Source organism: Anarhichas minor, unplaced genomic scaffold (assembly GCF_050575085.1).
Source record: "Anarhichas minor isolate MPS153535 unplaced genomic scaffold, ASM5057508v1 ptg000007l, whole genome shotgun sequence".
Classification (NCBI taxonomy): Eukaryota; Metazoa; Chordata; class Actinopteri; order Perciformes; family Anarhichadidae; genus Anarhichas; species Anarhichas minor.
In genome coordinates this window covers 20,631,613-20,657,409 of record NW_027466453.1, presented here as the reverse complement: position 1 = coordinate 20,657,409, position 25,797 = coordinate 20,631,613, and the positions used below count along the sequence as shown (strand labels likewise).

The 25,797-nt window shown below is 42.5% G+C and overlaps 3 protein-coding genes across 8 annotated transcripts; 1 reads left to right on the top strand and 2 right to left on the bottom strand.

The window, feature by feature from the left end:
• Nucleotides 1-146: 146 nt before the first annotated feature.
• On the bottom strand, nucleotides 147-6,748 carry ccndx (cyclin Dx). Of its 2 annotated transcripts, none has more exons than XM_076086545.1 (6): nucleotides 6,719-6,748; nucleotides 2,809-2,920; nucleotides 2,459-2,733; nucleotides 2,145-2,360; nucleotides 908-1,234; nucleotides 147-704 (listed from the first exon to the last, which is right to left on the bottom strand). In XM_076086545.1, the coding sequence occupies exons 3-6, from the start codon at nucleotides 2,717-2,719 to the stop codon at nucleotides 555-557; spliced, it is 954 nt and encodes a 317-aa protein (XP_075942660.1). In that variant the 5' UTR covers nucleotides 2,720-2,733; nucleotides 2,809-2,920; nucleotides 6,719-6,748; the 3' UTR covers nucleotides 147-554. The 2 variants fall into 2 exon arrangements, with proteins under 2 accessions (XP_075942660.1, XP_075942659.1); XM_076086544.1 differs by having other exon boundaries at nucleotides 2,459-2,730; nucleotides 6,719-6,747.
• tbc1d17 (TBC1 domain family, member 17) lies at nucleotides 2,873-15,466 on the bottom strand. Of its 5 annotated transcripts, none has more exons than XR_012952921.1 (21): nucleotides 15,341-15,466; nucleotides 14,533-14,628; nucleotides 14,378-14,455; nucleotides 14,181-14,292; nucleotides 13,905-14,088; nucleotides 13,682-13,793; nucleotides 13,303-13,473; nucleotides 13,063-13,188; nucleotides 12,843-12,946; nucleotides 12,192-12,286; nucleotides 11,977-12,093; nucleotides 11,467-11,567; nucleotides 11,040-11,139; nucleotides 10,574-10,671; nucleotides 10,107-10,223; nucleotides 9,923-10,009; nucleotides 9,118-9,772; nucleotides 8,949-9,000; nucleotides 6,926-7,417; nucleotides 6,719-6,802; nucleotides 4,310-4,568 (listed from the first exon to the last, which is right to left on the bottom strand). XR_012952921.1 is itself a non-coding variant. In XM_076086543.1 (17 exons), the coding sequence occupies exons 1-17, from the start codon at nucleotides 15,365-15,367 to the stop codon at nucleotides 9,611-9,613; spliced, it is 1,887 nt and encodes a 628-aa protein (XP_075942658.1). In that variant the 5' UTR covers nucleotides 15,368-15,466; the 3' UTR covers nucleotides 9,029-9,610. The 5 variants fall into 5 exon arrangements, 1 of the variants encoding a protein (XP_075942658.1); XR_012952922.1 differs by having other exon boundaries at nucleotides 7,259-7,417; XR_012952923.1 differs by lacking the exon at nucleotides 6,926-7,417.
• Nucleotides 15,467-17,933: 2,467 nt separating this feature from the next.
• On the top strand, nucleotides 17,934-22,719 carry LOC142938239 (cytoglobin-1-like). Its single transcript, XM_076081506.1, has 3 exons — nucleotides 17,934-18,070; nucleotides 21,365-21,596; nucleotides 22,555-22,719. Exons 1-3 carry the CDS (start codon nucleotides 17,934-17,936, stop codon nucleotides 22,717-22,719), a joined length of 534 nt encoding a protein of 177 aa, XP_075937621.1.
• The last annotated feature ends 3,078 nt before the right edge of the window (nucleotides 22,720-25,797 follow it).

Below are 25,797 nucleotides of genomic sequence, written 5' to 3'. Positions count from 1 at the left end.
TCCTTTACCGGGGTGATTATGTCCCATCAAACGTAGATGAATTGTAACATAGGCTTAGGACTCAGAAGTACTACCCTATGATTAGTAAGTGAAGGCAGCATTTCCCCATTGGTAAATAACACAAAATAACACACAACACGAGTACAAACGTTTTAAACGTTTAATTGCTTTGAAAAATAGATCTGTTGTATATTTAATTCCACACACAAACACAAAGTCATGGCAAGTTGAAATAAATTAACATAGAAAGAGCCAACAATTGCACGTGATAATAAATTAAAGGGTATAAATATTGTGCAACAAAAATAACATCTAGGCCTACAATAAAATTAATAGAAATAGATAATAAAATATGGCACATGCAAAACAGATAGCTGCAAAATTGTTCACAAATAAATAAAGTTTTAAAAAATAAATTAACAGTCACTCAATAAAGTAATTTTTAAAAATATCAAGACATGAGGTCTTGATCAATTTATATCAGTTTGACTGATGGACTTTGATGTAAGGTTTTTGATTGATTCACACTTCCAATGCAACCGTTGATTCGGTGTTTAGAAATCAATCTCCCTCATGTCTGTAGGTGTCCCGGGTCTCTCGTTCTCCACCTCTTCCTCCTTCTCCATGGGGCCCTGCTGCAGGCCACTCCTCAGCCGCTGCCGCAGGGAATATTCGATCATATCACTGTAGCACTGCAGCACTGCCTGGGATGCAAGACACAGAGAGAATACATGATTTTGTTATAGATGCAATGACTGTAGAACATGCAGTATTCTGAGTTTGCTTGCTTAACACTGATTGGTCTTGCAACTCTTATCCCTGCACACCAGAATAACCCCTAAATGTGATCAAATCAGATAACTAGGACCGAGAAGAGCCTCAGGCTTTGCAGGTGTCTCACACTCACCAGGTCAGCCTGACAGAGCTCCGCCAGCGCCTCACAAATCACAGCCAGCTGAGTGGGGCCCTTGTTGCCCAGACCCCGCAGGGCACAGTTCAGAGATGCTGCGGCGACGAGCGACGGCGGGGCTCCCAGAAAGCGGGAGTCGCAGGCACACATGGCGGCCAGCGTGTCGCTGTGCCGCCGCAGGGTGGAGAGCAGCGCCTCCTCAGAGTCGCTGCTGTCTCCATCTCCTCGCTCCTCCACGGAGGCAAGAAAATGTGGGAGGAAGTCCTGCGGAGTCACTGCTGCTGTGTCCCATCGGAGGGTGGCGAGGATGACACGCTCCATCTCCTAATGGAGGGAAGACAGGTGCATTTAGAAAGGCTCGTGTAATACATGTTGTAATTCAGACATTGTGATGTTTGAATAGATTTCATATTATATTGTGATACATAGTATGGTCTTCTCCTGGGCTTAAAGTCTGCATTAAAGTTCAGTCCGTTACTCATTTACCCTAATTTTAAATTCTAAATTTAATAAATGTATCAATATTGAATTGAATTGACTTTTTCTTTTCAATTTAAAACAATTATTTTGATGATTAAAAGTATTATAGAGAACAGAATACAACATTTAAAGACATTTAAAGATGTCTCCATGGGCTCTGGAAAGTTGTGTCTCTGACCAAATGAATAATCAATTAATAAAAAACAAAAACAACATTTGGCAGATTCATTGTTCATGAAAAGTTTGCAGTAAAAGCCTTAATTGTTTTGTCAATGTCATCCATTTGGGCTCTGGTCACTTAATCTTATATCCAGTATAAACCCTTTGATTGATCAGTCATTTACAAGTGATGAAAACAACATTAATAAAATAGTTGTAGCCCTCTTGGATTGTAAATTCAAGTTTGAAGTGGATTGTCATCCAGTTGATGGATGAACGAAGGCATCACAATCATAAAAAGAGAAGAAAATCTGTTTGTTTATTGTTTCCTTTTATGATCTGTCTTGACATTAATTTGAAAAAAGTATAAAGGCGGCTCCAACTCTTTAGAATAATGGCAACCTGAAAGGCTTAAAACTAGGTATTAATAATCAATCCAGTCGCAAGCCGGATTAAATATGTTGAATATATGAGAAACCGTGAGCTGAAAATTACCCCAAAAACTCTACTAGGGTTGTTTTATTTGAAAGAAAAGAGGAGAGAGCAATGTTCTTTTAGAACTAGCTCCACTACAGCCACGTCTCTGCTGACTCACCCGCAGGTTGGAGGGCTGGAAGCTGTACTCGGCTGCGGCACAGAGGGTGTCGGCGGTGACGTTATCGCACTCTGTGATTTTGGAGGCGATGAGGATGCAGCCAGCAGCCAGGCAGTACGGCGAGACGGGCAGAGACAGCGAGGCAGACAGGAACCTGTCCATCAGAGAGACGGACAGGGGGAACACGGCCTCGTCGCAGCCACACTCACAGCACACCTGAGGAGAGAGAGAGGGGGGGAGAGAGAGAGAGAGGCATCAGCATCACAGCTGCAGTGTTGACATCCAGGTAAAAATAGTATGGAGCACTCTCATACCTCCAGGGCCCATTTGGCGAGCTCGTCCCTGCGCTCTGGCTCCCGCTGGATGAGGGTGATGTAGAGGATGGAGGGCGTGTACCTCTGCTCCACGTGGAGCAGCCTCTGGATCACACGCTGCCCGGACACCGTGGGGTCCCAGGCGGCTCGCAGCTGAGACGAGCTCACCGTGTGGCCCCGGGCTTCAGTCTGGCCCCGGTCCTGACTCTGGTCCTCCTCCACCTCCTCACACCACAGCGACACAGACATGCCTCTGTCCATCTGCAAACGGCCTGCTGGGTGGAATATCAACTTGTTTTACGTCCAAATGGGAAATAAAAAAAAAACAGCAGCTAGTGTCCCTCTGTCACCTTTGTGTTGTGCAGGTAAACAGAAGCTGGGAAATCCTGTTTTCCCTGGGTGGAGTGGTTTTGGCTCCCTGTGGTGCTCTGATGAATGTCAGCGCTCATCTATCAGCTCAGACTTTTATATCCAGCAGGGAGAGAGAGAAAGAGAGAGAGAGAGGGGGAGAGTGGCACAGAGAGGGGAGGAAGAGGAGTGTAGAAAAAGGGGGCGTGGACCCTCGTGAGTGACATTAAATAATAAGAAGACAACAATATGGTCCGTGCAACAATTGCTTCAACAGGTGGGGAGAGGGAGAAGGACGGGAGAGCAGGGGGGAGGAAAGAGGAGCAGACAAGTGAGGGAGTGGCCCGGAGGGACGGAGCAACAGCTTGTCTTCGACAGTGAAAGAGAGAAGGGAGGACAGAGAGGGGAGAGAAAAGGTCATATCCAGACTGTGACAATGGGAATGGATGACAAAAGGAGGAGGTGTTTGTTTACAACGAGAGAGCCGGAGGAGATGTGTCAAAGTCTGGATGGATGTTTAAATCCTGCTGCCGGACCATCAAGATCCTCAAAGTACTGATATGTGTTTGTTCTCTTTAAGACATACTCACCCCTAAATACTTTGATAATACAATACTTGTTATACTAAAAGAAAATGATTTGATATGTTCAAGTCTGTCGTCTCTTTTATGTGAATTTCTTTTATGTTGTTTTCAAACGTGGGTCACAAAATGAATTTAGTGGAAAAAAAATATATACATATTACAAAAGTTATTTACATATTTTTAGACATTTCCCTAATCTTAAAGGTAAATAGAGCTGAAATATGTTTTAATTGTATTCATTATTTAATCAACATGAAATTAATCAGCAACAATCTTAATCAAAAATGCCCCAAAAGCAGCTGATTCCATCTTATGAATTTTTTTTTTTCTGTATTTCTTGATCGTATATGTATGGAAGCCCATTTCCAACAGCGGAAAAAAAAAGGTCACTAAAAAAATAAATTAAAAAAATATCCACCCCAAAAAATAAATAAATAAATAATTCTAATAATTAATTTATTTTGCGAAAAAAAGTAACAACAAAAAAAAAACTGATTAAAAAAAAAAATGGTGCATCCATCTGTAACCATAACACTGACCAGATGTTTCCAGTTGCTATAGAAAGTCGAAATGATGAGTCATAGAAGCAGCTCTTCATAGGTTACCCTACATTTGACATATAAATGGATTGAGAGTACATTGAAGACTTCTTTAAATGTGGCTTTACAACAGATGAAATACTTAAATTGCTTGATGTGTCACATGGATTGCACTGAGTTAATAGAACTTTAAGCAAGAAGCAGCTCTGGAGTATAAAGAATAAAACCAATGTAGCTGAGGTGGCGACCTTCAATAAACAGCAAATGGAAACCTCTGTTTGTTTGTTTTACTAAAAAAATAAATAATAATAATCAGGTTTTTTTTTCCGTTTTTCCCACCAGCAAAATAAAATTGAAATATTTGTAGTTTTTTTTGGGGGGGGGGGGGGGGGGGTATTTTTATTTTTTTTGCTGGCGGAAATGGGCTTCCATATATACGAGAGTGAATTGACCATCTTTTGGTTTTGAGTGTTTTCAAGACAAAACAAGAATTTTGAAGACTTCACCTTGAGCTCTGGGAAATGAGGTCAGACATCTTTTCTGACTTTTCATAAACTAAACAAAAGCAAAACTTCCCAAAAGTGCAGCACGCGACCTCCAAACACGATGGAGCTGAAACAATCACTCGTTGTAGTTTTTCTGATGAGGGGACGACAACAGATTTAGTTTGGGAGCCACTAGTGTAGATTACAGTAGATTACCTGGCCTTTAGTAGTGTATTGATCCCATATTACCATAAAATAAGGATAGATGCTTTTCAAAATAAAGTTACAAAGTGCTTGACATGGTTGAACCAGGATTAAAACATTTCAGGACCGCAAAGAGGCACAAATAATTAAATAAAAAATAAAATGGAATAAAATTCAGTGACATAAGATGAACGGTTACATTGCACATACATATTTAAAAAATAATTGTATTTTTAAACATTTTATTTGATTTTTTTTCCTATGGTCATGTTTGACAATATTTGACAGTAAACTGGATTCTGATTTAAAAAATTAAAAAATAACACGTTGGAAATAAAACTGTAAGAGTGCGACTCTTTAGAATATGAATGTGTTCATCATTAGTTTTGGCTCTGCCTCTTCTTGTCTCTGAGGTTTTCTCATTGTCAAAGCAACCTGTGGACCGCTGCCCCCCCCCCCCCCTTCACTGCAATCTGCTGCTCGTGTTTAAAGAGCAGCGAGGCCAGCGGGGAGGGCCGGGCGAGGTATGTGCAACAGACAGTGGAGCCTGCAGGTCAATGAGCCGTATTGTCTCCCTTTACAAATCAGTGTCAGACAACGGCCCCTGGCCTTCTGCCTGCTGCTGCCCCCCCTCTCTCTGACGGGGTAGGTAGACACACTTCTCACACACTCTCCTGGGACTCCTCTGGTGGTCACAATGGGGTCGCACTCACCAGAGGAGAATACAGATTGCATGTGACAGTCATTACAGGTGGCTCTTCACACATTAAGGCTTCAATGGCAGCTCGCGTTTCAAATGGGAGTTCAATGGACGACTTGATTTCAGCATCAATTATTCATTGTATTCAGTGGAGCCGGTGGCCCTTTTCACTAACTATGACAGCAGAGTCAGGTTCATACACGCAGAGTCAAAAGTTACCAGACCAAAATAAATACATTTAATTAGAAGTGGTATTTGAAGGATTATCATGAATTTAATAAAGTTACTTTGCTTTTACTCGAGCTTCTTGATTTAATTAGACATCCAGTCCTGCCTTAAAAGTACACAAGTATTATCATATCCAGAAGTTCAATATCTTACTGTCTTTATAGGTCACAACAGTTACATATTTGCTATTTAAATAAGACATATTCTATTTATTTTTGATATATGTGTGTGTATGATGTTTTACTTTATGATAAAGGAATTCTATTCTATTCAATTAGCAAAATAAAGGAACAAAGCAGAGCGTTTTCATGATTGTTGTTCTAATTACATATTATATTATTGTATTATTGTTACTGAAGCATTAATGCGTAAGTAACATTTAGCGGTTACTGCTAACTTGAAGTGTTTTCTACATTATGTTTTAGTTGAATCTATACCAGCTCGTCATATTTTAGTAAAGCGTGCAGTATTTCTCTCTGAAGTGTACAAAGTGTCAGGAAACAATAAAAGTACCACTGCAGACGTAAATACATTCAAGTAACGGATGTGGAGATGTTAAATATAAAAAGGTGTACTTTGGAAAACAACATTAACAAAAACTATATTTCGCATTTTACAAATAGAAAATCCACCCTAAAAGTATAAGATTGAATTATAATAAATACTAATAAAGGGTTTAAATGAGTTAATTTGAGCAGCATGTAAACCAGATGGGCTCACTTTCTGATGCATTCCTGGAATTCCTGCTGTTAAATAAAACCCACTCGGGATCAATCTGTCTGAAACAAAAAGACTCAGAGACCAACAAGCCCCACCTGACGACATTTAGACATCACGTCTTCATGGCGTCTGGTTTGACGTTGATATGTGCAGAGTTTGACTTTACTGAATTCAGTCTTTATTGTCCTGCATGAGAAATTTAGCCTGCAGCTCCAACCGATTAATACAAAAAAAAAGACTGAGAAGTATCAAAATAACAATAAATAAATAACAATAATGAACAATGAATACAAATAAAAACTCTAAAACCAGCAAATAAGAAAAACAAACGGGGGATAAATAAATAGTTTACATGCAAATTAAGCGATTGAGTGTTTGAATTTATCTTTGGACTCTGGAGAGGAAGCAGCTCAGACTCTCTATTAAAGAGTATCAGTGCAAACCAGGTTTACCTTCTGCAACAACATGTTTTCTTGTCGGACGTCCGCTCACCGATAATCTCGCTGCATACCGAGGACGTTGGGATGAACTCTCTTCTGCAGATAAAAACATGAGGTAACAAACATCATTCAGGCTCGTCTACATACATGTTTATGTTCAATTTAAGCTAAATAAGAGACGACTAGGGACAAAAGAAACCCCACCACACAGAAACACACCTCCAGATATCTAAAGGGTCACACTCGTGGGTTTTAGATCTTGAGCCACATCATCTACTTCTTAGACACGGAGCATAATGACAACATGAAGAGACCCTAATCCTCTAACACCTAGTCGATTGTAGCATTAGTGAGAGGATATGGGGTTTAAAGCTGTCGACAAGGCCTCGGACTCATAAAACAGGCTTTGAGAGGGGCTGAAAGCAGATTGAGTTTGAATGAGGGGCTGAGTGAGTTCGTCTCTGGAGGTCAGGTTGGGGTTGGACGGAGGGGAGGAAAGAGAAGCAGGGTGACAGATCGGCGGCCTGTTTAAGCACCCTGCTAAATTCATACGTCGCAGCTGTATTCAAACAACACGGCCGGAGGGGGACGGAGACAGCGATGAGCCAAAAAGAGGTCCTGAGAAAGGGGGCGTGGTTCTCCGCCCCTCATTTTCCAGCTCATTTCCCGGGACAGTGGAGAACAGAGGTCCCATTCACCTCACGCAGACACCTGCTGGCCGGAGGGGGAGGAGGGGGGGGGGGGGGCAGAGTTTAACCAGTTCACAAGTTAAGACACCACTTAAACAAATAGTTACTGTTACACTGGATAACTCATCTTCAGAGTTTGATCTGTTATTTATCATCTAAAGCCTGGGGGGAGCACGCTGCCCGAAGGAATTGTTAAATATAAACTATTTCTAATACAGTACACTGTTTGCATAACACATTTTCTGCCTGTTCTGTTTGTAACTTAATATTAGACAGATTTAGATATTTCATTTACATCGAACAGAAACCAATATTTGGCGATTTCTGTCTGTCTTAACTTAACTGATTTACACAGAACATCTTAACATTTTGAATAGGCACTGAGACCATGCGCTGTATTAGAGTTCTAATAGAGCAGCAGATACAGAAGTACTTTTAGTAAAATGTGGACGCACCAATAAACTACTTTAATGTCTAATGTTAAACTTCTTAGTAGTTCATTTGATATAAAATTCATTTTCTATGACACATGGGGGTTCCTCGTCTACAAATACAGATTTTCATGAAGTGAAATTGGTTGAAAATTACACATTTTATTGTTTGGCTCGTGATTCATTTTATATTTATATATTTTTTGTATATAACCCACAATCAAAAACGTTTCACCACCACTGATCTAAGCAGTACTTCTAATCTAGCTATTAGTCGATATAATGACATTATAAGAGTTTTTTAACATACAATAGTTTCAACAATTATAACTTCTTCTATGAAGACAAATTCTATATTATTACAACTGTGTTATGTCGTCATATATTATGTGTCATTTTCCCAGTTGTGGATGCTTCACGGGAGTTATAGTTGCTGATGAATGAACACGTAGGATATAGTGTGTGCAGTTTGCTTATAAGGAGTTTAACATTAAGTGTCGCACTATAAGTTGCTTGTATTGAACTCACATAAATGTGATAAATGCAAATAAGCAGGTTCCTCAGTGACATGGTGGATCCTCTCGGCCCTCTCTCTGTACCGACGACTTTCTGTTAAGAGCATCAATATGATGAACTTGAGAGTCTGTCCACAGACCTCAGAGTGGATCATTACTGGGATCATATAGACTCAAGGTAGAAGAGATAATAAAGAGGGATCAGTCACGAAAGATCAGCTGCTTGTCTTTGAGTTTATAGTCAGTTTCCTGCACATTTTCTCATTGATTTTTGCCGTTTTTAATACTTTCTTGTTGCGTTTTGTGTAATTTTTCTATTTTGTTTTTGATGCTTTTTCTTTATTGTTGTGTTATAATCGTTTATTGACTGTTGTGGTGTATTAGGTATCTGTATAAAGGCCCATCCAGAGTCTAGCATTGCAAACTAGCTTCGGATTCACACTCAGCAGCCAGTTTATTAGGTACACCTCGCTAGAACTAAAGCCGCGTGAAACACTTCCCTCATGAATGTTTTAAGGTTCAGTTCTTGTTGAAACAGTTGTAAAGAGCTGTTGATTGAATGTTAGGGTCCTTATGAAGGCTGTTTTTACGAGTCTGTGCTACGAACCTGTAAATAAATAAACCAGATCCTGGATGTGAGACGATCTGCAGACCGGTAACTGAGGAAAGAAATATAAAATGTGCTGCTTCTTTAAATTCATGATTTATTTTGGAAATAATCAGCGGATGAAAACGTTATGACATGATGTAGATAATTACAAAGGTTAAAACATTACCACGCCACACGTGTGGAAACTATAAGGCATGCAGTCAGCTTTGCATCGGGCAGCAATGGCATCACACTAACACGGTATCCTTCATCTTCTTCACTTCTTAAAGGAACGGTGGCGAGGGGACACAAAACACAAAATGCACTGAAAGCATCACAAGTGACAGGCAGAGATGAGTATTAAATAAGGTGTCAAGAGGTAAAGGAGGAGGAGGAGGAGGAGGAGGAGAAAGACACGGGACACGTAAACAAGAGACAGGCTGAGACGGAAAAGAAGGACGACACACACGAAGAAAACGAGATCGATAGTGTTTCTATAACATCTTGAATTGTCACGTTCATAAAAGAAAAAAAGCCTCAACAACGCCCCCTGCCTCCGACAAATAGTAACAACATTCTTCATTCCATCTCATTGGATCATATACATTCTATTTATATATATCTTATTTTTTATTATAAAGATCATCCATTTATTTCACTCCCTTAGCTGACCTGCAGATTTAAGGATAGGTGGGAACGCGTGCTGAACTAGCAGAAGCGGCTCCTTCCTGGGACTCGCAGAGGAGGCGTTGCGTGTCGCTGGCCTGGGAGTCCGGGCTGTCCTCCTCGGAGCTGGACGGGACGTAGAGACCCAGGACCTGCTGCACCTTCAGGGGAAGCTCCTGAGGGAGGACAGAGCGGAGACGGGAGGTCAGGAACCGCTGACCCCACAGCTTCTAGAACGCTTAGGTTTAGCCTTTTATAATACAGGTACAGGCCTCATCTTTGCGAAATCCTCCACTGACTCCACGCTGAACCTCATTGGCTCTTACCTTGCACTGAGTCAGCTGCAGGTAGATGGCCTCCGCTCCTCGCAGGACGCTCTGCAGGTCCAACTTCATCGTCAGCTCGTTAATGTGCTGGAGAGCATTCACAATGAGATGAGCAGAGTATTAAGTTAAAGACAAAGTGACTCCTCTCCTGTGTCACGCACACAAACAAACACTCGGTACTCACTTTCAGAATAGTGTTGAAGTCGTGGTCTGAGCCGATCAGCTCGCCTCTCTGGGACTCCAGGATCGAACAGGCGATCAGCAGGTGGAAGTTGTCGCACGGCAGACCAGACCAGGCGACCTGAGGGAGAAGGAGGAGGTTATTTTCTGCACAGACGTGAGCTGACGTGGAATCGTGACGAGGAAATATTTGGATCTTTTTTTATTCTGTGTGGGTTTCTCCACGCCTCCTTCTCAAAGCTCCCATGTAATGATTTTTGCTTTACTTGAGTGATTGTGAACATAAAAACACTAGATTATGCTCAAGGTATTTTCGACATCAAGAACATTTCCCAAACTTTGTACCAACTCTGTTAACACGAAGCAATGTCAATCGTCACACCCTGATGTGAAGCATGGAGAAGGTTTAAAGGAGTGAAGCATCACATAAATACTCATGTAGATAAATAGATGCAGCTCTGGTGTTCTCACCTCCCACATTATAAGGATGTCCTCGAAGGAAAACTCTCTCTTGAACCAGATGAGCAGCCAGCGGAAGCAGAAGCACAGAGAGCCGCTGTCCTGAGAGTCTGATGGAGAAGAAAGAGGTTTTCATTTTCAAAGTAACCCCCGACTACAACCAGACCTGAAAACGTTGTTCCAGCTCCTTCTATAGAGAATAACAGCAAACTTAATGAAAAAGTGTCTCCGCCTCGACAAATTGTCACACCTTCTGTAATCAAATTTTTAAGATATATCGAGAGTTGTTTTACATTTTCGGTGTCCTGGAACTCAATTTCGCAGCACACATTTGCATAATCATCATGCATATCAACACGGTGTGCACCCGTTCTGCAGCCGGTCTTGTTTCTGCCTGACTTTTTTGTTTTGTCATCCTAATAACTTGACTTTATTTGACTCTAATCCAGTCGGACTGGGTGAGTATTGGCTGACTGACCCAGGAAGTCACACAGCTCCGGGTCCAGAGCCTTCAGCAGGATGCTGAGCTGAAGGAGCTGCAGCTTCATGGCCTCCTGAGACTCCTCAAAGTTCTGGTGCTGCGGAGGAAACCAGGAAAGACTTGTTAAGTCAATGCATACATTCAATTACTGTTTTTTTTATATGAGGCATTAAGTCTGAAACCTGAACAAAGAACTTAGTGGAAGACATCCAAACTACAATGAAACTGCTCCAAACTTCATTTAAATCTGTTTTCATTTAAATCAGAAATGCTGATGAAGCATTAAGTCACCACACGGGAATCACAGCCACAACAAACTTTCTGTTTTAGTTTGTGTCGCTGCTGAGCTGTAGTCGGCTGTTTACTCTACAATGGAAGTAAAACTAAACTGGTTTCTGAAGGGAAAGGAGACGTTTCTACTGACCACCAGCTCCATGAAGCCTGTCAGACACCAGAAGGACTCCACCTCGTTCTGGGTGACGAAGAGCAGAGGAGACAGGAGATCGCTCATCCCCTGGACGTAACCTGGCCGGATGGACGCACAAGTGTCAGGGTGACATGGATGCGTCTGCCTGAATGATCATCTTAAGCATCGCTTAAATCATATAAAAGTGTCTAATTCTATTCCATCTCCCAGTGTTTTATGTAGCTTTTTGTCAAATAAATGCTAATTAATAATTATGAAGATTACTCAGTGAGCACATAGTCTGACCAATAATGACTAAAAGACATGCGTTGCTCTTGTTCCAGTAACTCATTTATAATAAATTGATCATTATCTCCTCCAGGAGAAACATGAGATGGCTTGTGTGTGTTGCGTGCGTGCGTGAGTGTGCACCTCTGTGTCTGTCCACGGCTAATCTCGCATTCTTGCAACTTTCTAGTTCCTTTTTGTTACATTTCCATCTGTATTGCTAAGTGTTTTCATACGTACCAAGATCAAAGTTGTACATGCAGTACGTCATCAGCACATCGTGCAGCAGAGTCAGTCCTGGGTTGTCGTTCCCGGAGAAGAACGTATTGTGTCTGTCTGTCCTGCTGACATCTCTCTCTGCCGCGACAGAACAAAGACAGTTCAAACAACAGAGATCTACGGCCGACTGGCTCCGTGAACAGATCTTCTGTTTCGTGACGGACAGCGGGACTGACCTATCAGGCTCCTGTAACCTCTGAGGAGGGAGTTCCTCATCTCCTGCTCTTCACTAACCGACTTCCACTGCACCTTCATTCTGAAGTACTCGTCCCTGTAGACGGAGAAAGGCATCAAAGAGGCGGACTGCATCACGGGAAGAGTTTGACATTTTGGGAAATACGCTCATTTGCTTTCTTGTCGATATGCTTCCCGAACACCGGAAGACTTTGAAAAGATTTTTAAGAGACTAAAGTCTGCCACCCTCTGACGTCTACAGATAATGTGTCATAAACACAGATGTTATGGTCACAGCCGAAATAAGCAAAACTTTCATGATTTTATTCCGACATTGGAAATTTGAAACACCAGCGTTAGAGGAGAAGATGGACTCTCACTCTCACTCTATTTAATAAATATGAAGCTGCAACCAGAAGCCGGTTAGCTTAGTTTAGCGCAATGACTGCAAATAGGAGGGAAAGCTACACTGGCTCTGTCCAAAAGTAACAAAATACTCCTAACGACACCTTAAAGTTCACTCATTAACACATTATAAATTGTTTGATGACGTGTGGTTTGTGCGAGGCTATTTCTTGACCTCATTTAACCAAATGTGGAACTATTCATTGAACCATTGAAAAGAGATGATGCTCAGTCCTAACAACACTCACGTTTTGAATCGCAGAATGTCCTCCCTTTCCTTCACCGTGCTGTTCCACGGGTAAAAGCCCAGGAGGAACTTCCATACCTCCTTCCTCAGGGACGGAGTGACGCCCTGCGATGGACCAGAACGGAACGAAAACAACACACATCAGGCGGATAGAAGGTTGAGAGAGTAAACACTGCGTCTTCTACATAGGAGACATACTGTCACTGTTTTTACTGCCTCACCCCTCTGAACACGAGCTCTTTGATCTTCTCCGGGTTCTTCACTCGCCCCTCTCGGTCCAGAAATTCGTCCCATTTGTTCAAAGGTTGTCCCCTGGTCACGTCTGGTCTGGGACCGAGCTCTACGCCCTTAATAGAAAGACAGACACAACCGTTAACAACCGATTAAGATTCTCTTAACATCAAGCTGTAATCTCTGTGCGTTAGCTCTAAATTGCTCCTTTTTTTGTTTCCTTCTCTTACACAGTTGATGAGTTCGAAGCCCGGCTCTTCATCGGAGTGGGGGGGCAAATTAGGGTCCTGAGCAGTACGGAAGTGGGCAGGGGAACCCGGAGGTTTAAGTGCCGCTTTGAAGAAATTGGTGACTTTGGAGAATCCCCCAAATGTGGTGGCATATGGGTCCTGGATGAATCTCTGAACAGGATCACAGCGAGAACAGACGGAGAGGTCATTTATACTTTGAGGGAGAGTTGCAACAAGCTTGACAGAGTTCATCTACCCCCACTTTAGACAGAGTGACACAGAAGTCACAAGCTTCATCACTGAGCGTACGGGACTTTGATCAGTGAGTCATTGGTATTGATAATAAAGATTTTATGATAAAAAAATAAAAACAAATCACCGAAACAAGATCAGCGCCTCCGTCGTCGAACAGTTGCAGCTTATCGAAGGACTGAGAGAGAGCGTCCGGGTCGTGAGGGTAGGCAATGAAGAGCCGCCCGTCCACCGGTGACCTGGTGATGACAACAGAAACCGTGTGATCAGCAAACACAGATGTGAACAGCTCTGTAGGTCTGGAACTGTACGTCAGCTGTCTTGAGAGGAATCAGGATGATGACACTTACTGGTCCAGCATGATGTAACGCTGCAGGGCCCTAAACAGCTCCCTGGTTCCTCCTCTGTGGAAGTGCAGAGCCGGCAGCGGGTGGCCGCCTCTACTCGTCAGCACCAGGAAGTTTCGCCCCAAAGAGAACCGAGCCCTCCGGAGAGAGTACAGCTCTGAGAGAGGCAGCGAGAACGACCACTGACCTGCGGGCGAAAATAGGAAACATTTAGTTTTGAATGCAGCCTTTTCTATAATATAACTGTTGGTCTAAAAGTGACAGACGTGTGAACGGCACCTGAGTCTTTGAGAGGGACCGGATCTCGTTCTTTCTTCACCGTGCTGATTACGGCCCAGTCGGGCTCATACCCAGGGTCGAAGTTTGTATCCTCCTCTCCTCCTTCTCCATCCTAGGAAGAAGTGGGTTAATGGCAGTTATATCAGAAATGAAATTAAATGAAATTCCTCATTTGTAGCAAGCAGACGATTACTGACCTTTTTGGTGTAGAGTACAGCGGGGGCGCTGCGGCCTTCATCCTCCAGTGGGCTCCACTCTAAAGCTGGCAATCCGGCCTAAAAACAAACGCACGTTTAACAATCGCAGCGCTTCTTTTGATTTCCCCGCTTCGTGTCCCGACTACTCAGCTTACCCGCTCCACAATGCGGATGAACCCGGGGATGGTTGTGTCCTGGTTACTCCTCTTGGCATTTGTGTGGAGGTAAACTCCCTCCTTCTCAAATATCAGCTGAGAAAAAACAGAATCAGTGTCGAGGATATAAATCATAAAATGTGAGCTGAAAATGAAGAGCAGCTCGTGTTCAGGTTGTGCCAGATTGCAGATCATGTTTGGTAAACGTTGATTATCTATTAATCTGCTGATTATGACGCTTCAAATTGCTTGTTTTATCGACCAAATGTATGAAGAGTATTATCATACATGACAAAAAAAAGAAAAGAAAAGCAACAACACAAAAGCTCCACATTTGTGAAGCTAAAATATATGTATTATTATTATTATTATTATTATAATTATAGGCATTAGTGATGTTTACTACCGATCTAAATAGTGAACAAATGAAATCAGGACATGTTTACGTTACTGCACACATAATCACATCACGTGACTACAGGTCTGTCTAATGAAACAGAGAGGAACACGTTGGTAGTCTTCACCATTATGACCCAGTATCGACTGGCTTTTCAAGCAGGTCTAACTGGTTATAGACACACAGCAGAGTCAGACATCTTTTATCCAGCCTGATGACAACATGTCGCTGTCAGGTGTGCTGACTTCAGAGCCGACAGCTAGCATGTAGTATCAACAATAAGCTAATAACGACAACACGCTCGAGGAGTTTCATCCTGAAATGTCGGAGTCGAAGAGGAAGAAAAGTCGTCAACAACTCAAACGTTTTAAAATACAGACAGCGACGTATTGTGAAACTTCAAAAAAATACCTTGTAATCCTCAACGTTTTGCTCCATTTTTCCCCGTCAACCGCTGCCTCCACTTCGTTTTTTCCAAAATAAACGTTACGTCAGACTTCCTGTTTAAGGAGAGCCCCGCCCCCCCCGAGAGAAGACGTCACGGTGGGAACGCCGACCAATCGTGGAAGCGAGCGAAACGAAGCGGAGCCGTTTAAAGAGGAGGTTGCGTCAACGGAAGTTGAGAATGCCTGATCGTCACGTGATTCACGTAGATAGTTACGGGAAGCACTTGGGCAATTTGAATGCGTAGATATTGGTATAAATCGGTACAGAACTGTGCTTTTTGCTATTTAGTAGTCATTTAAAATGTATTTACAATATTGATATTGAGCAATGACATATGTTTTATATATTGTACATATTATGATGCTGTAATTTTTGTATGAGATGGTTTGAGATCATAAATATGTATTGAGTTACATTCATTTTGTGTTTTTTAAAATTGAAATTTGCTCATATTTGAGGATTGGTAAGTGTAACAGCTGGACTTACCTACCTTGTTGTTTTAGACTGAAGTTCCCTTGTTTAAAGAAACAGAGTGAGATTTAGTGGCATCTAGTGGTGAGGTTCCAGATTGCAAGCAACAACATATCCCTCCGGTCACCCCTGTGTGTCAGAGAACTACGGTGGCCCGCTTATAGGTATTATTATACTACTACAAGGAGCTACTCTTATCAATGCGTGGTTCTTTTTCATAACTTAATAAATGCTTTAAAAAGCATATAGAATTTTTTTTAAATATATAAATTGAGAACAGGATAAGAAGGGAATTATAATTTAGACATAACAAAATATTGTTTTGACACCAGGAAGTTCACACATAAAGTCATTATTATCTCACTGGAAACATATTTAAAATGTCGAGGATGATAGTTTAAAGTCAGGCAGCTAATCATTAGACAAAAAAACAAAGTTATTTACATTATTTCTGCCTTTAGATTTTGATAGAAGGGGCTTTCTCACAGACATTTACTTTTTCTATGAATTATTTACATAAACCCATCTCAAATATTTAATTTGGTCAGCTCCTGAGAAGCAGAACCACTCCAACTGTCCACTAGATGTCATTATCCATTAGCCCTGGATCTACTGAGTAGAGTTATGTCAGAGTGTAACATAATGAGATGATTAGAGGGAACGGGTTCAAGGTACACCATCATTCTTATCAAAAACTAGTCTGAATGTTCTGGTATGGGTGGAGACAGTGGAAGTAATTACAAAGCATTGCCAAATGTATCAGACTTCCTCTGTGTAATGATGAACTGGTACAAGCAGAGGGTGTTGATCATCAATCATTCACCAACAAGTCTATCTGTTCGTCTGATCCATAACAATTTAAGCCGACCACAGCTAATCCTTAACAAACCAGTTTGATAATCGTACGCAGGACACACATTTATGAATTCTGAGATATCTGAGGCACAGCAATTCCAGAAATATGACGTTAACCACCCCCCCCCCCCCCCCCATCCCCACACTAACTTGATTGTTAATAGTAAACTTTCAAGGACTCTGTCAATGTTTCACACGTGTCCGTTCATTGTTGGCACCTCTGTCCACAGTCAGGCTGCAAATATCCCCTCAGACGATTATTGAAAAATCTGATGTCTTCTCTCTGCTCCATGTTTGTTCTCCTTTGGCGGCTAACTCCCAGATTTTTGGAAACTTGAACCCGCTTACCTCACGTAAATGCTGACTAAGAACATTCTCAAGTTTTCAGCGACACTGCATGCCATATATGAATTCCCACTGATAACCCCCGTCAAAACACATAGTGGACAATGTACAAATAAAAAAAAGAAGTGCAATGAGAGCTGCGTGGCTCTCTTGAGGGTCTGTGCAGATAATGAACAGGATAAAGTCATGAACAAATGGACCGAGAACACGCTCGTATAATCTGTATCTTATCAGAAGCACAGAACAACAAACTAAAACGAATAGACGCCTGCCCTAATTCTGATGGAAGTCATGCTGTTTCATTTTGTGTCCCTACATTTACGTCGGCTTTGCGAGGAATTCAATATTACAGTTTAATCTCATGGTTAGTCTGGAATGGTGACGATGGAGGTAAAAGGTCAGAGTGCTCCTTTATCTTATTTCAACATCATAATCTTACATTACATCTGGGTTCGCCCCTCGCATGAATTACACATCTGACTCTCTTATGATGGATTTGTTTCCCATCTCATCATGTTTTCATCAAAAGCCACCTACAAAGGTGAGGTGGAGGGAGAAAGACAGAGAGAGAGAGAGAGAAAGGGAGAGGGAGGGAAGGGAAGGGAGAGTTTAAAAGAGAGAGTAGAGAGGCTCCTCCTCATTCGCTGCGTGTGTTTCTTGTGTTTTTGCAGCCCGTTCTTCACTCACACTCGCTCAGCACAGATTCAGAGGTGGAGAGCAAAGGGGGGGAGGGAAGGGAAACAGATTTTTCTTCCTCTCTCGCCAAGAAAGAGACACAAACAAGAAAAAAAGAAGGTAAAAATATAGTGTTTATCTTGAAGGGAGGGGTTGCTCTCATCAGCGTTGCCTTCTGCACGTGCTCAGCTTTGCACAACTGTGTTTCCAGATGGAGAGGATGCAGGGAGAGGGCGACCCCCTGGAGAGACCAATCCCACTGACCGACAAGGAGAGGCTGATGGTCCAGGACTCCTGGGCAAAAGTCTACCAGAACTGTGATGACGTTGGGGTGGCCATACTAGTCAGGTATTGCTTTTTCTTAGTTTCAATCTCCTGTATGAAGCTTGAAATCATTAATGCACAGTTAGGAAGATATTTCAATCATTCTGACAGTGTAATTAGAAGTGAGATGCTTGATCAGCGGTTGCATGTCACACAAAGGTGAGGTATTCTCTAGTTTCCCAATCAGTCAGCACACGAATAATTCACATGTTATTCAATGGACGGCAATGATAGACAGGGTCTTGTTTGTGTCTTTCAAGGTAAGTGACGCAAACCAACAGATGTTAAAAAGCGAGAATAAAACATCCTCATAAATGTGGTGTCAATGTGAATGTTTCTTAGTTTATGATAAAAGTAAGGCGCAGCAGGGGGAGGAGAGTGTCTTTGGTTTGGGGACCTCAGAGTTGCGTCTCTGCTCTAGATGATGTGGTTCTGTTGGCTCCATCATCAACACACAGTGTGACCTTCAGCACGCACTGGAGTCGGTTTGAAGTGTGAAGCGGTTGGGATGAGAGTCAGAACCTCCAAGTGTGAGGCCGTGATGGTTCTCTGCAGTGGATCGCATGCCTCCGGGGTTCGGGAGCAAGTCACTGCCTCACCAAGCGAGGGAGCTCACGTATCTCTGGGTCTTGTGGAGCGGTTTCGGTGCGGCCTCAGCAGTGATGCGAGGGAGCGTTGTACCGAACCGTTCGTGGTGAAGAGGGAGCTGGGCCAGAAGGCAAAGCTCTTGATTTACTGGTCCATCTAGGCTCCAACCCTCACCTATAGTCATGAGCTTTTGGTAGTAACAGAAAGAATGAAGTCGTGGATACAAGCGGCCAAAATGATTCCTCCTGTAGAGGTTGTCTGGGCATGTCTGACTGGTAAGAGGCCAACCCGGGGTAGACCCAGAAAACGCTGGAGGGATTGTAGATCTAGTCTGAACTGGGAACGCCTTGGGGTTCCCCAGGAAGAGCTGTAGCTGTGGAGAGCAACATCTGGAATATCTTCCAAAACCTGCTGCCCCTGCGACCCGAATAGAAACATGAATGGTACATGCACTGATGATGGGTCAATACAAAACTGTATGCATAGTATCTAATTCCTATTTTGGGACTTTTCATAATTTCTCCTCATTTCCCGCAACTTTAATCAGTTCACCACTGATAAAGTCAAATTAGCCCCCCCCCCCCCCCCCCCCCCCTCTGTAACATAACTGCACCTGCTGGAGTAAAAGCTCCACTGATGCTTTTCTGCCGCACAAAAAAAACTGCAAAGATACATCAACTTGAACCCAGACTGGGATTATCCCACCGAATGCAGCTGCTAAATTCAAATGATCTCGTTGACTTTAGAAGTTTGCTAATCTGTCCAAAGGAGCTCATATTTTTGCAACGTAATACCTCACCTCACCTCACAGCTTTGGCAAGGGCTCCCTTTGATGCTTCAGATGATTTATAGAAGGCTCGGCAAGAACATGTCTCTGTCATCACTGGTAGCTGGGCTGCTGCCAGACTCTTTTCTCTGCTCCTCATGGATGAGAGATGTTATCACAACATGCATCATCACTACAGGAGGGGCATTCAAACACTTCACTGGAACTGCAAAAAAACAAAACCTCTGAATGGGAAAAGCGCTGACGTGAAGGCTTAGACGGTCTTTCGCATGTGACAAGATTCACGCCTTCCTAATCTTTTGATAGCAGGAGATGAAAGTTGAGAAGGAGGTCAGCAAAAAAGCAGGTCGCAACTTGTACAGACTCATCAGTAAGATACTGTTGTTTTTTACAGATTTCTGACTATTAGGGATTAAGCTGCAGCACTTTAACAAAACAAATCCTGCTCTTCTTCCTTTTATGATAAACATGTGGAAACAAAAATGAATTTAGCTCAATTTCCCCTGTTTTGTTTCTGTCGCATTCCTTCACAAGCGCCCCACCACCCTCAGGAATTTGAGGAATGGGGATTGATCGATAAGCCGTAGTAAATTCTCCCTTCAGCAGTAAAAACAAATCACTGTCACTCTCCTGAACCTTTTGAGTCCTCCAAACGAAAAGTCTTCAGGGTAGGAGATCCAAAGTATCAAATTAGGACGCTGTCTCTGGATTCAGCTCTTCAGTTAGTCTTTAAGAAAACAGCCAAGGAAGAATTAAGGGTCCAATGATCATATAAAATACTAATGAGGCTATTTAAATGCAGCCACAGTAATGCAATTACAAGAGAGAGCGATTAAACACTGCAGCTCCTCGTTAGATTGCGGTGAAACCGGAATCACAAGGCCCTCCTCCCAGAGCTGAGACGCTCTCAGACACTCAAGTTCACACGTGAAACTTATATCCAGCTATATTCTTCAGAGCTATCAGAGGAATGTTTGGTTCTTTGTGTGTTAGCTGTTGCAGAGACAGTGGGAGGTGTGTCGCCAGGTCAGCAACCAGATGCTTTGGCCCTCTTCCCAGACTGAGGGAGGGGGTGTTTTTAGGTTCGTCTTTTCTAATTCTCTGTGATACTTCTTGGGGTCAAACGGGGATATAAACCGAAGAAAGTTTCATTGAACTGACTGTTTGTTCTTGGAAAGAAAGCAGGATGTGCAAAGAAATATTAGTGCTGGAACTTGAACCAAAAATAACATTCATGCTAAATGAAATGAAGAAACTATGGTTTTCTGGTGCGAGATATGCTTGGAGTGAGGGCGTGATAACCACAATTAAATACCGGTAAGAAATGATTGATTCTTCAAACCTTAATTTACAATGACATTTACATTAATAGTAGGCTACACTGGGGTAACACCCAGTCCTGTAACACAAAAATAATTTACAAAAAGTGCAACGGATGTTATTTTTCTATAACTGCTTTATTTGCTTATGAATTGGAGCAACTTTTACCAACATACAAACTCTGACAGTACATCGGGAAAAGACAAACAGATATAAAACAACTGAAAAGAACTGGATCAACCTTCATGATAAACATTTTATCTGATGCTGCAAAATGTATTTCTATAATGTGAAATGAGAGTAACTAAAGGAAACTAATGTGGCTTTATTTTTGCCTTATACATATTATTATATAATCACCTGCAGTGTTCTGTCATGTTTTCTCTACAGATGAATGTTTCTTCCTTTGTACCATGCAGTACTTTGATAGTTTAAAGCAAACATCTAAAAGGAAAATATGCAGCTCCCTCATGTCAGTGCTGGTATTTACTCAGGGTATCTTGCCAGCTGGAAAACCAAAGATGAACGTGGGTTTGCAGGATCGAGCTGGTGCTGGCTGTAGGGCGATGAGATTAGCCGAGCTTCGCAGCTCACGTCTCTCGTTTGCTCTCCTTCCTTCGCAGGCTGTTCGTGAACTTCCCCTCGTCCAAGCAGTTCTTCAGCCAGTTCAAGAACATCGAGGAGCCGGAGGAGCTGGAGAGGAGCAGCCAGCTGAGGAAGCACGCTGGCAGAGTCATGAGCGCCCTCAACACGCTGGTGGAGAGCCTCGACAACTCAGACAAGGTGGCCTCGGTGCTCAAGCTGGTGGGCAAGGCGCACGCTGTGCGGCACAAGGTGGAGCCTGTGTACTTTAAGGTAAATAAAAAAAGAATTTACACACACATTAATCAACTTTAATGTTTGGTACAAAATATTTAGGCATGGCAGAAAGTAGAGCTGCAATATAAACTGAAAGAACTAAAACATGAACTGCAGGAGCAGATGTACATTATGGGATGTATCTAGGCGGCAAACTCTTCTTCTGACAATGAAGCCAATGCAGAAGTGTCTTAAAACTTGCATTCTTTCTACTGACCTGCAGGGGGCCAATTGTATAGAAGTCTATGAGAAAATGACTCTACTTCTCTCTTGATTTATTCCCTCAGTAAACATTGTAAACATGAGTTTATGGTCTCAATCTCTAGTTTCAAGTCTTCTTCAATACAGCATGATGTTCATTAAGTAAATTATGCTCCATTTAGAGTCAAATAGACCATAAAGCAGGGGATGCTTTAGGGCGGGTCAACCTTATGATTGACAGGGTGCTGACAATACCAGAGCCGTATACGGCATCTTTACGTCACTCCTCCGCATTCCAAATATGGTAACTTCTGTTCATTGGTTGCAAAAAAACAAGATGGCGATGGGCAAATCGTCAAACTCGAGGCTTCAAAACATCAGTCCACAAACCAACGGGTGACGTCACGATGACTACGTCCACTTCTTAAATACAGTCTGTGAATGTATCCCATAAAGGTCATAAAGGACCCTTTAACCCCAGGGTTTGGGTTTGCCAATTGCCGCCAAACGACGATTGTTTCTTAAACCTAAATAAGTAGTTTTGTTGCCTAAACCTAACTGAGCTTTCTGTGAAGACGGAAGTTAAATTTTGAAAAGATTGTAAGCATGTAACAAAGCGGCAATTGACACGTGCGAAAAATGGAGTAACTTTTTGTAAAATATCATACGAACTGTTGTCTGAGGATACGAACTACTCCTTTAATGGAAACTCAAAGAGTCACAACTAAGTACATGTTTGTTGTGTCATGTCCAGATCCTGAGTGGCGTGATACTGGAGGTCCTGGGAGAAGAGTTTCCAGCGGAGGTGACGCCGGAGGTGGCCGTGGCGTGGACCAAACTCTTTGCCACGATCTACTGCAGCATCACAGCCGTCTATGAGGAAGTGGGCTGGACGAAGCTGTCAACCTCAACCGGGTGAAGATTTTAGTCTGGGTTTATTGAACCATGAGAGACTTTTAATGTTTGGCCAATGGCCTCATAAGAGAGGGATTAATCAACTGTACTGAATGACGGGAAGCAATGTATGTGGGAACCAATACGAGGAATACTGTTTAATGTAGTCTTAGATAATCGTGGGCCATGGGACATGTACTCTAAATATAAACATGCACTGGATGTTATGGATGGCTAACTGTGTGTGTGTGTGTGTGTGTGTGTGCGTGTGTGTGTGTGTGTGTGTGTGTGTGTGTGTGTGTGTGTGTGTGTGTGTGTGTGTGTGTGAGAGAGAGAGCGAGGGAGAGCAAAAGGAAAGAAACTGCAAACCTAACAGTGGACAAGAGGTCACATTTGACTTGGATGTGCCTTTTACCGAATGTGTAAATCAAAAAAAAAAAATCAGCAACAAAACACTACTGAGTTTATACGGTTCTTTCTAAATATCATGTGATGTTTCCCTTTATCAGCCTGGGCCCACTTGTGTTCGCTTTATGGGATATTCAGCGGACATTTTTACATTTTCTAACAGTTAATTGTGATGGTTGTAATTTTTTTTCATTATGACTCACCTTTCTATCTGTATTCAACACAACTTTGAAATAAAAATACAAAGAAAAAACCCACTGCCTCAACGTTGGATCCTTTGAATATCTGATTCATTATTGCATTAAGTGTGACATAATTAGACCTTTCTCTCTCTTGCTCGCCCAACTGCTCCCTTATTCTCTGCTTGAGTCAGCAGTGCTAAGTATAAGCTGCTGGAAGTCCCTATTCACACCTTCATTTATCCCACGATACGCTCTCTCTTTTCATTACATATTCTAGGAACACTGCACTCTGCCCACGGTGAATTAGTCTCATCCAGATATATGTGTTGAAGTGCCGCTTAGAGACAATTTTAACAGGCCCTCTCACAAAATGTTGCCATTTCTTAACAGAAACAAACATTATCCCGCTGCGTTGACGACATGGTGACGAAGTGGGAACAGAAACAGAAACACACATGCTCTCTTTACCTCCTAGATCCTTGATCCAAGCTAATCCTCTGAGCTAATCTCCCCAGTCACGAGTGAGAGCCAACAGACTGAAATAGTCAGACTGTTACATGACAAAATTCTGCCTTTCCACCATTCAAGCCTTTCAATGGGAGGAGAAGTCTCGGTGCTGTGAACCATCCTCGGCCCCGAGGCGGGGGGGGATCCTTGGCAGGACCATGTGCACCACTATGGTGGTCCTCACCACCATCGCTCTCATCCTGCGGCAGAGATTCTCCAGCAAGATCAAACCGTGAGTACCGATCGTGAACTCTTCAGATGTTCAGCAGGTTGTTAGATGATCTGTCTTTTATATTCTGAAAGAAGAAACTATTATATTCGTCAAGATCTGGAGTCACACTGCGCTGTTAAGTGCCTGACAAAAAAACAGCTTGAGGCTTGTGAGTAAAATCATTAAATACTACTAAAATAAATACACATAAAATACTTCCACCCATACTACAAGTGTGAACACACACGGGTGCATGTGTGGGGCAGTGTTTGAAATCACTCCAGTGATTATTGTAGGATTCGTCTTGAGCAACAGTGTGCAGACATGGCTCGATACATAACAACAGTGTATTCCAGGTTTTCTTTCTAATGGAGAGAAGAATGGAGGGAAAATCATCAGAGCTCTGCAGCTCATGGCTGCTAATTGACTCAAAGTGCAATCTTCTCTGCCCCCCCCTGCCCTGCTCAGCCATTCACACAGCAATGGCAAACAATGCCGAGAGGCTACAGCACCATGGATCATGGCAACAGCTCGCTCACACAATTATGAGCTAATAAACAAGCTAAACCTCCATTATTTTAATGAGTTTCTTTACCAACGTGTTTCCAGATAAGTGTGTGTTCAAGAAGGCACCGTGATGATTCATACGAGGCATTTCATTTTTGAGTATTATGTTCTGTATCACAGGCAGAGAGACACTGGTGAGAAAGACGTGCCATACATGAAGAGCAACGGAGCAGCAGAAACCCCAAAAAGACAACAGTGAGCGTCACAGAGTAAGGACACCAAAACCATCAAGTCAATGAAAACTGACTGAGGATGTGTAGCCTACTGTATGTCCACAGGGGCTAAAAAGGTACTCCTGTGATTATAGTCTTGCACTTCCAACCGTAAACTGTATATCAGAAGTGGACGTAGCCGTGGTGACGTCACCCATTTGTTTGTGGACTGACTTTTTGAAGCCTGGAGTCCGGAGTTTTTGCCGTCGCCATCTTGGATTACGGCTGTCGCCATGTTGGCTTTTTTGCAACCAGTGAACGGAAGCGACCATATTTGGACTGTGGAGGAGTGACGTAGAGACGCCGTATACGAATCTGTTAACAACCTGTCAATCACAAGTTAGCCCCGCCCTAAATCATACCCTGTTGAAAAGAAATAGCTTGTTGAATTGAATGAAGTTGTAAATTCAAAATAAATCAACTGCCAAAACAAAGTGCATGACAAAGAGACAGGAAAACAGACGGACAAAGAGACACTGACAGTCATGTGGAACTAGTTTGCGTGTGTGTGTGTGTGTGTGTGTGTGTGTGTGTGTGTGCGTGTGTGTGAGTGTGTGTGTGTGTGTGTGTGTGCGTGTGTGAGTGTGTGTGTGTGTGTGTGTGTGTGGTGTGTGTGGTTTACAGAGGGGGCTCCAGACAAGGGGAGAAAGTGGAGCAGTGGAGCATGTTACAGAGGCACAGATGCATAAAGAGCGAAGACGCCTGCCCCACATTTAGCTTTTAAGCATTCACTGCTAATACTAAATGATTCAGAGGCAGAACAACAATCCATCATCTCTTCAGAGGGTTATTATTATTATTATTATAAGTACATTACCTCCTTACAACCACAATGCTTAATGCAGCTGAAAAGATCTAAATACAAAGACATTAACTAAGTCACCATTGCATGGAGGTTTCTTGCAGATCACGATGTGTTATCTTTCTGTTTTTACTCTGAATAATTGTACGTTGGCACACGCATTCAGCTGAGTCAGAGTGGTAGACTTCTTTATGAATGATTATTTCCTGAAATA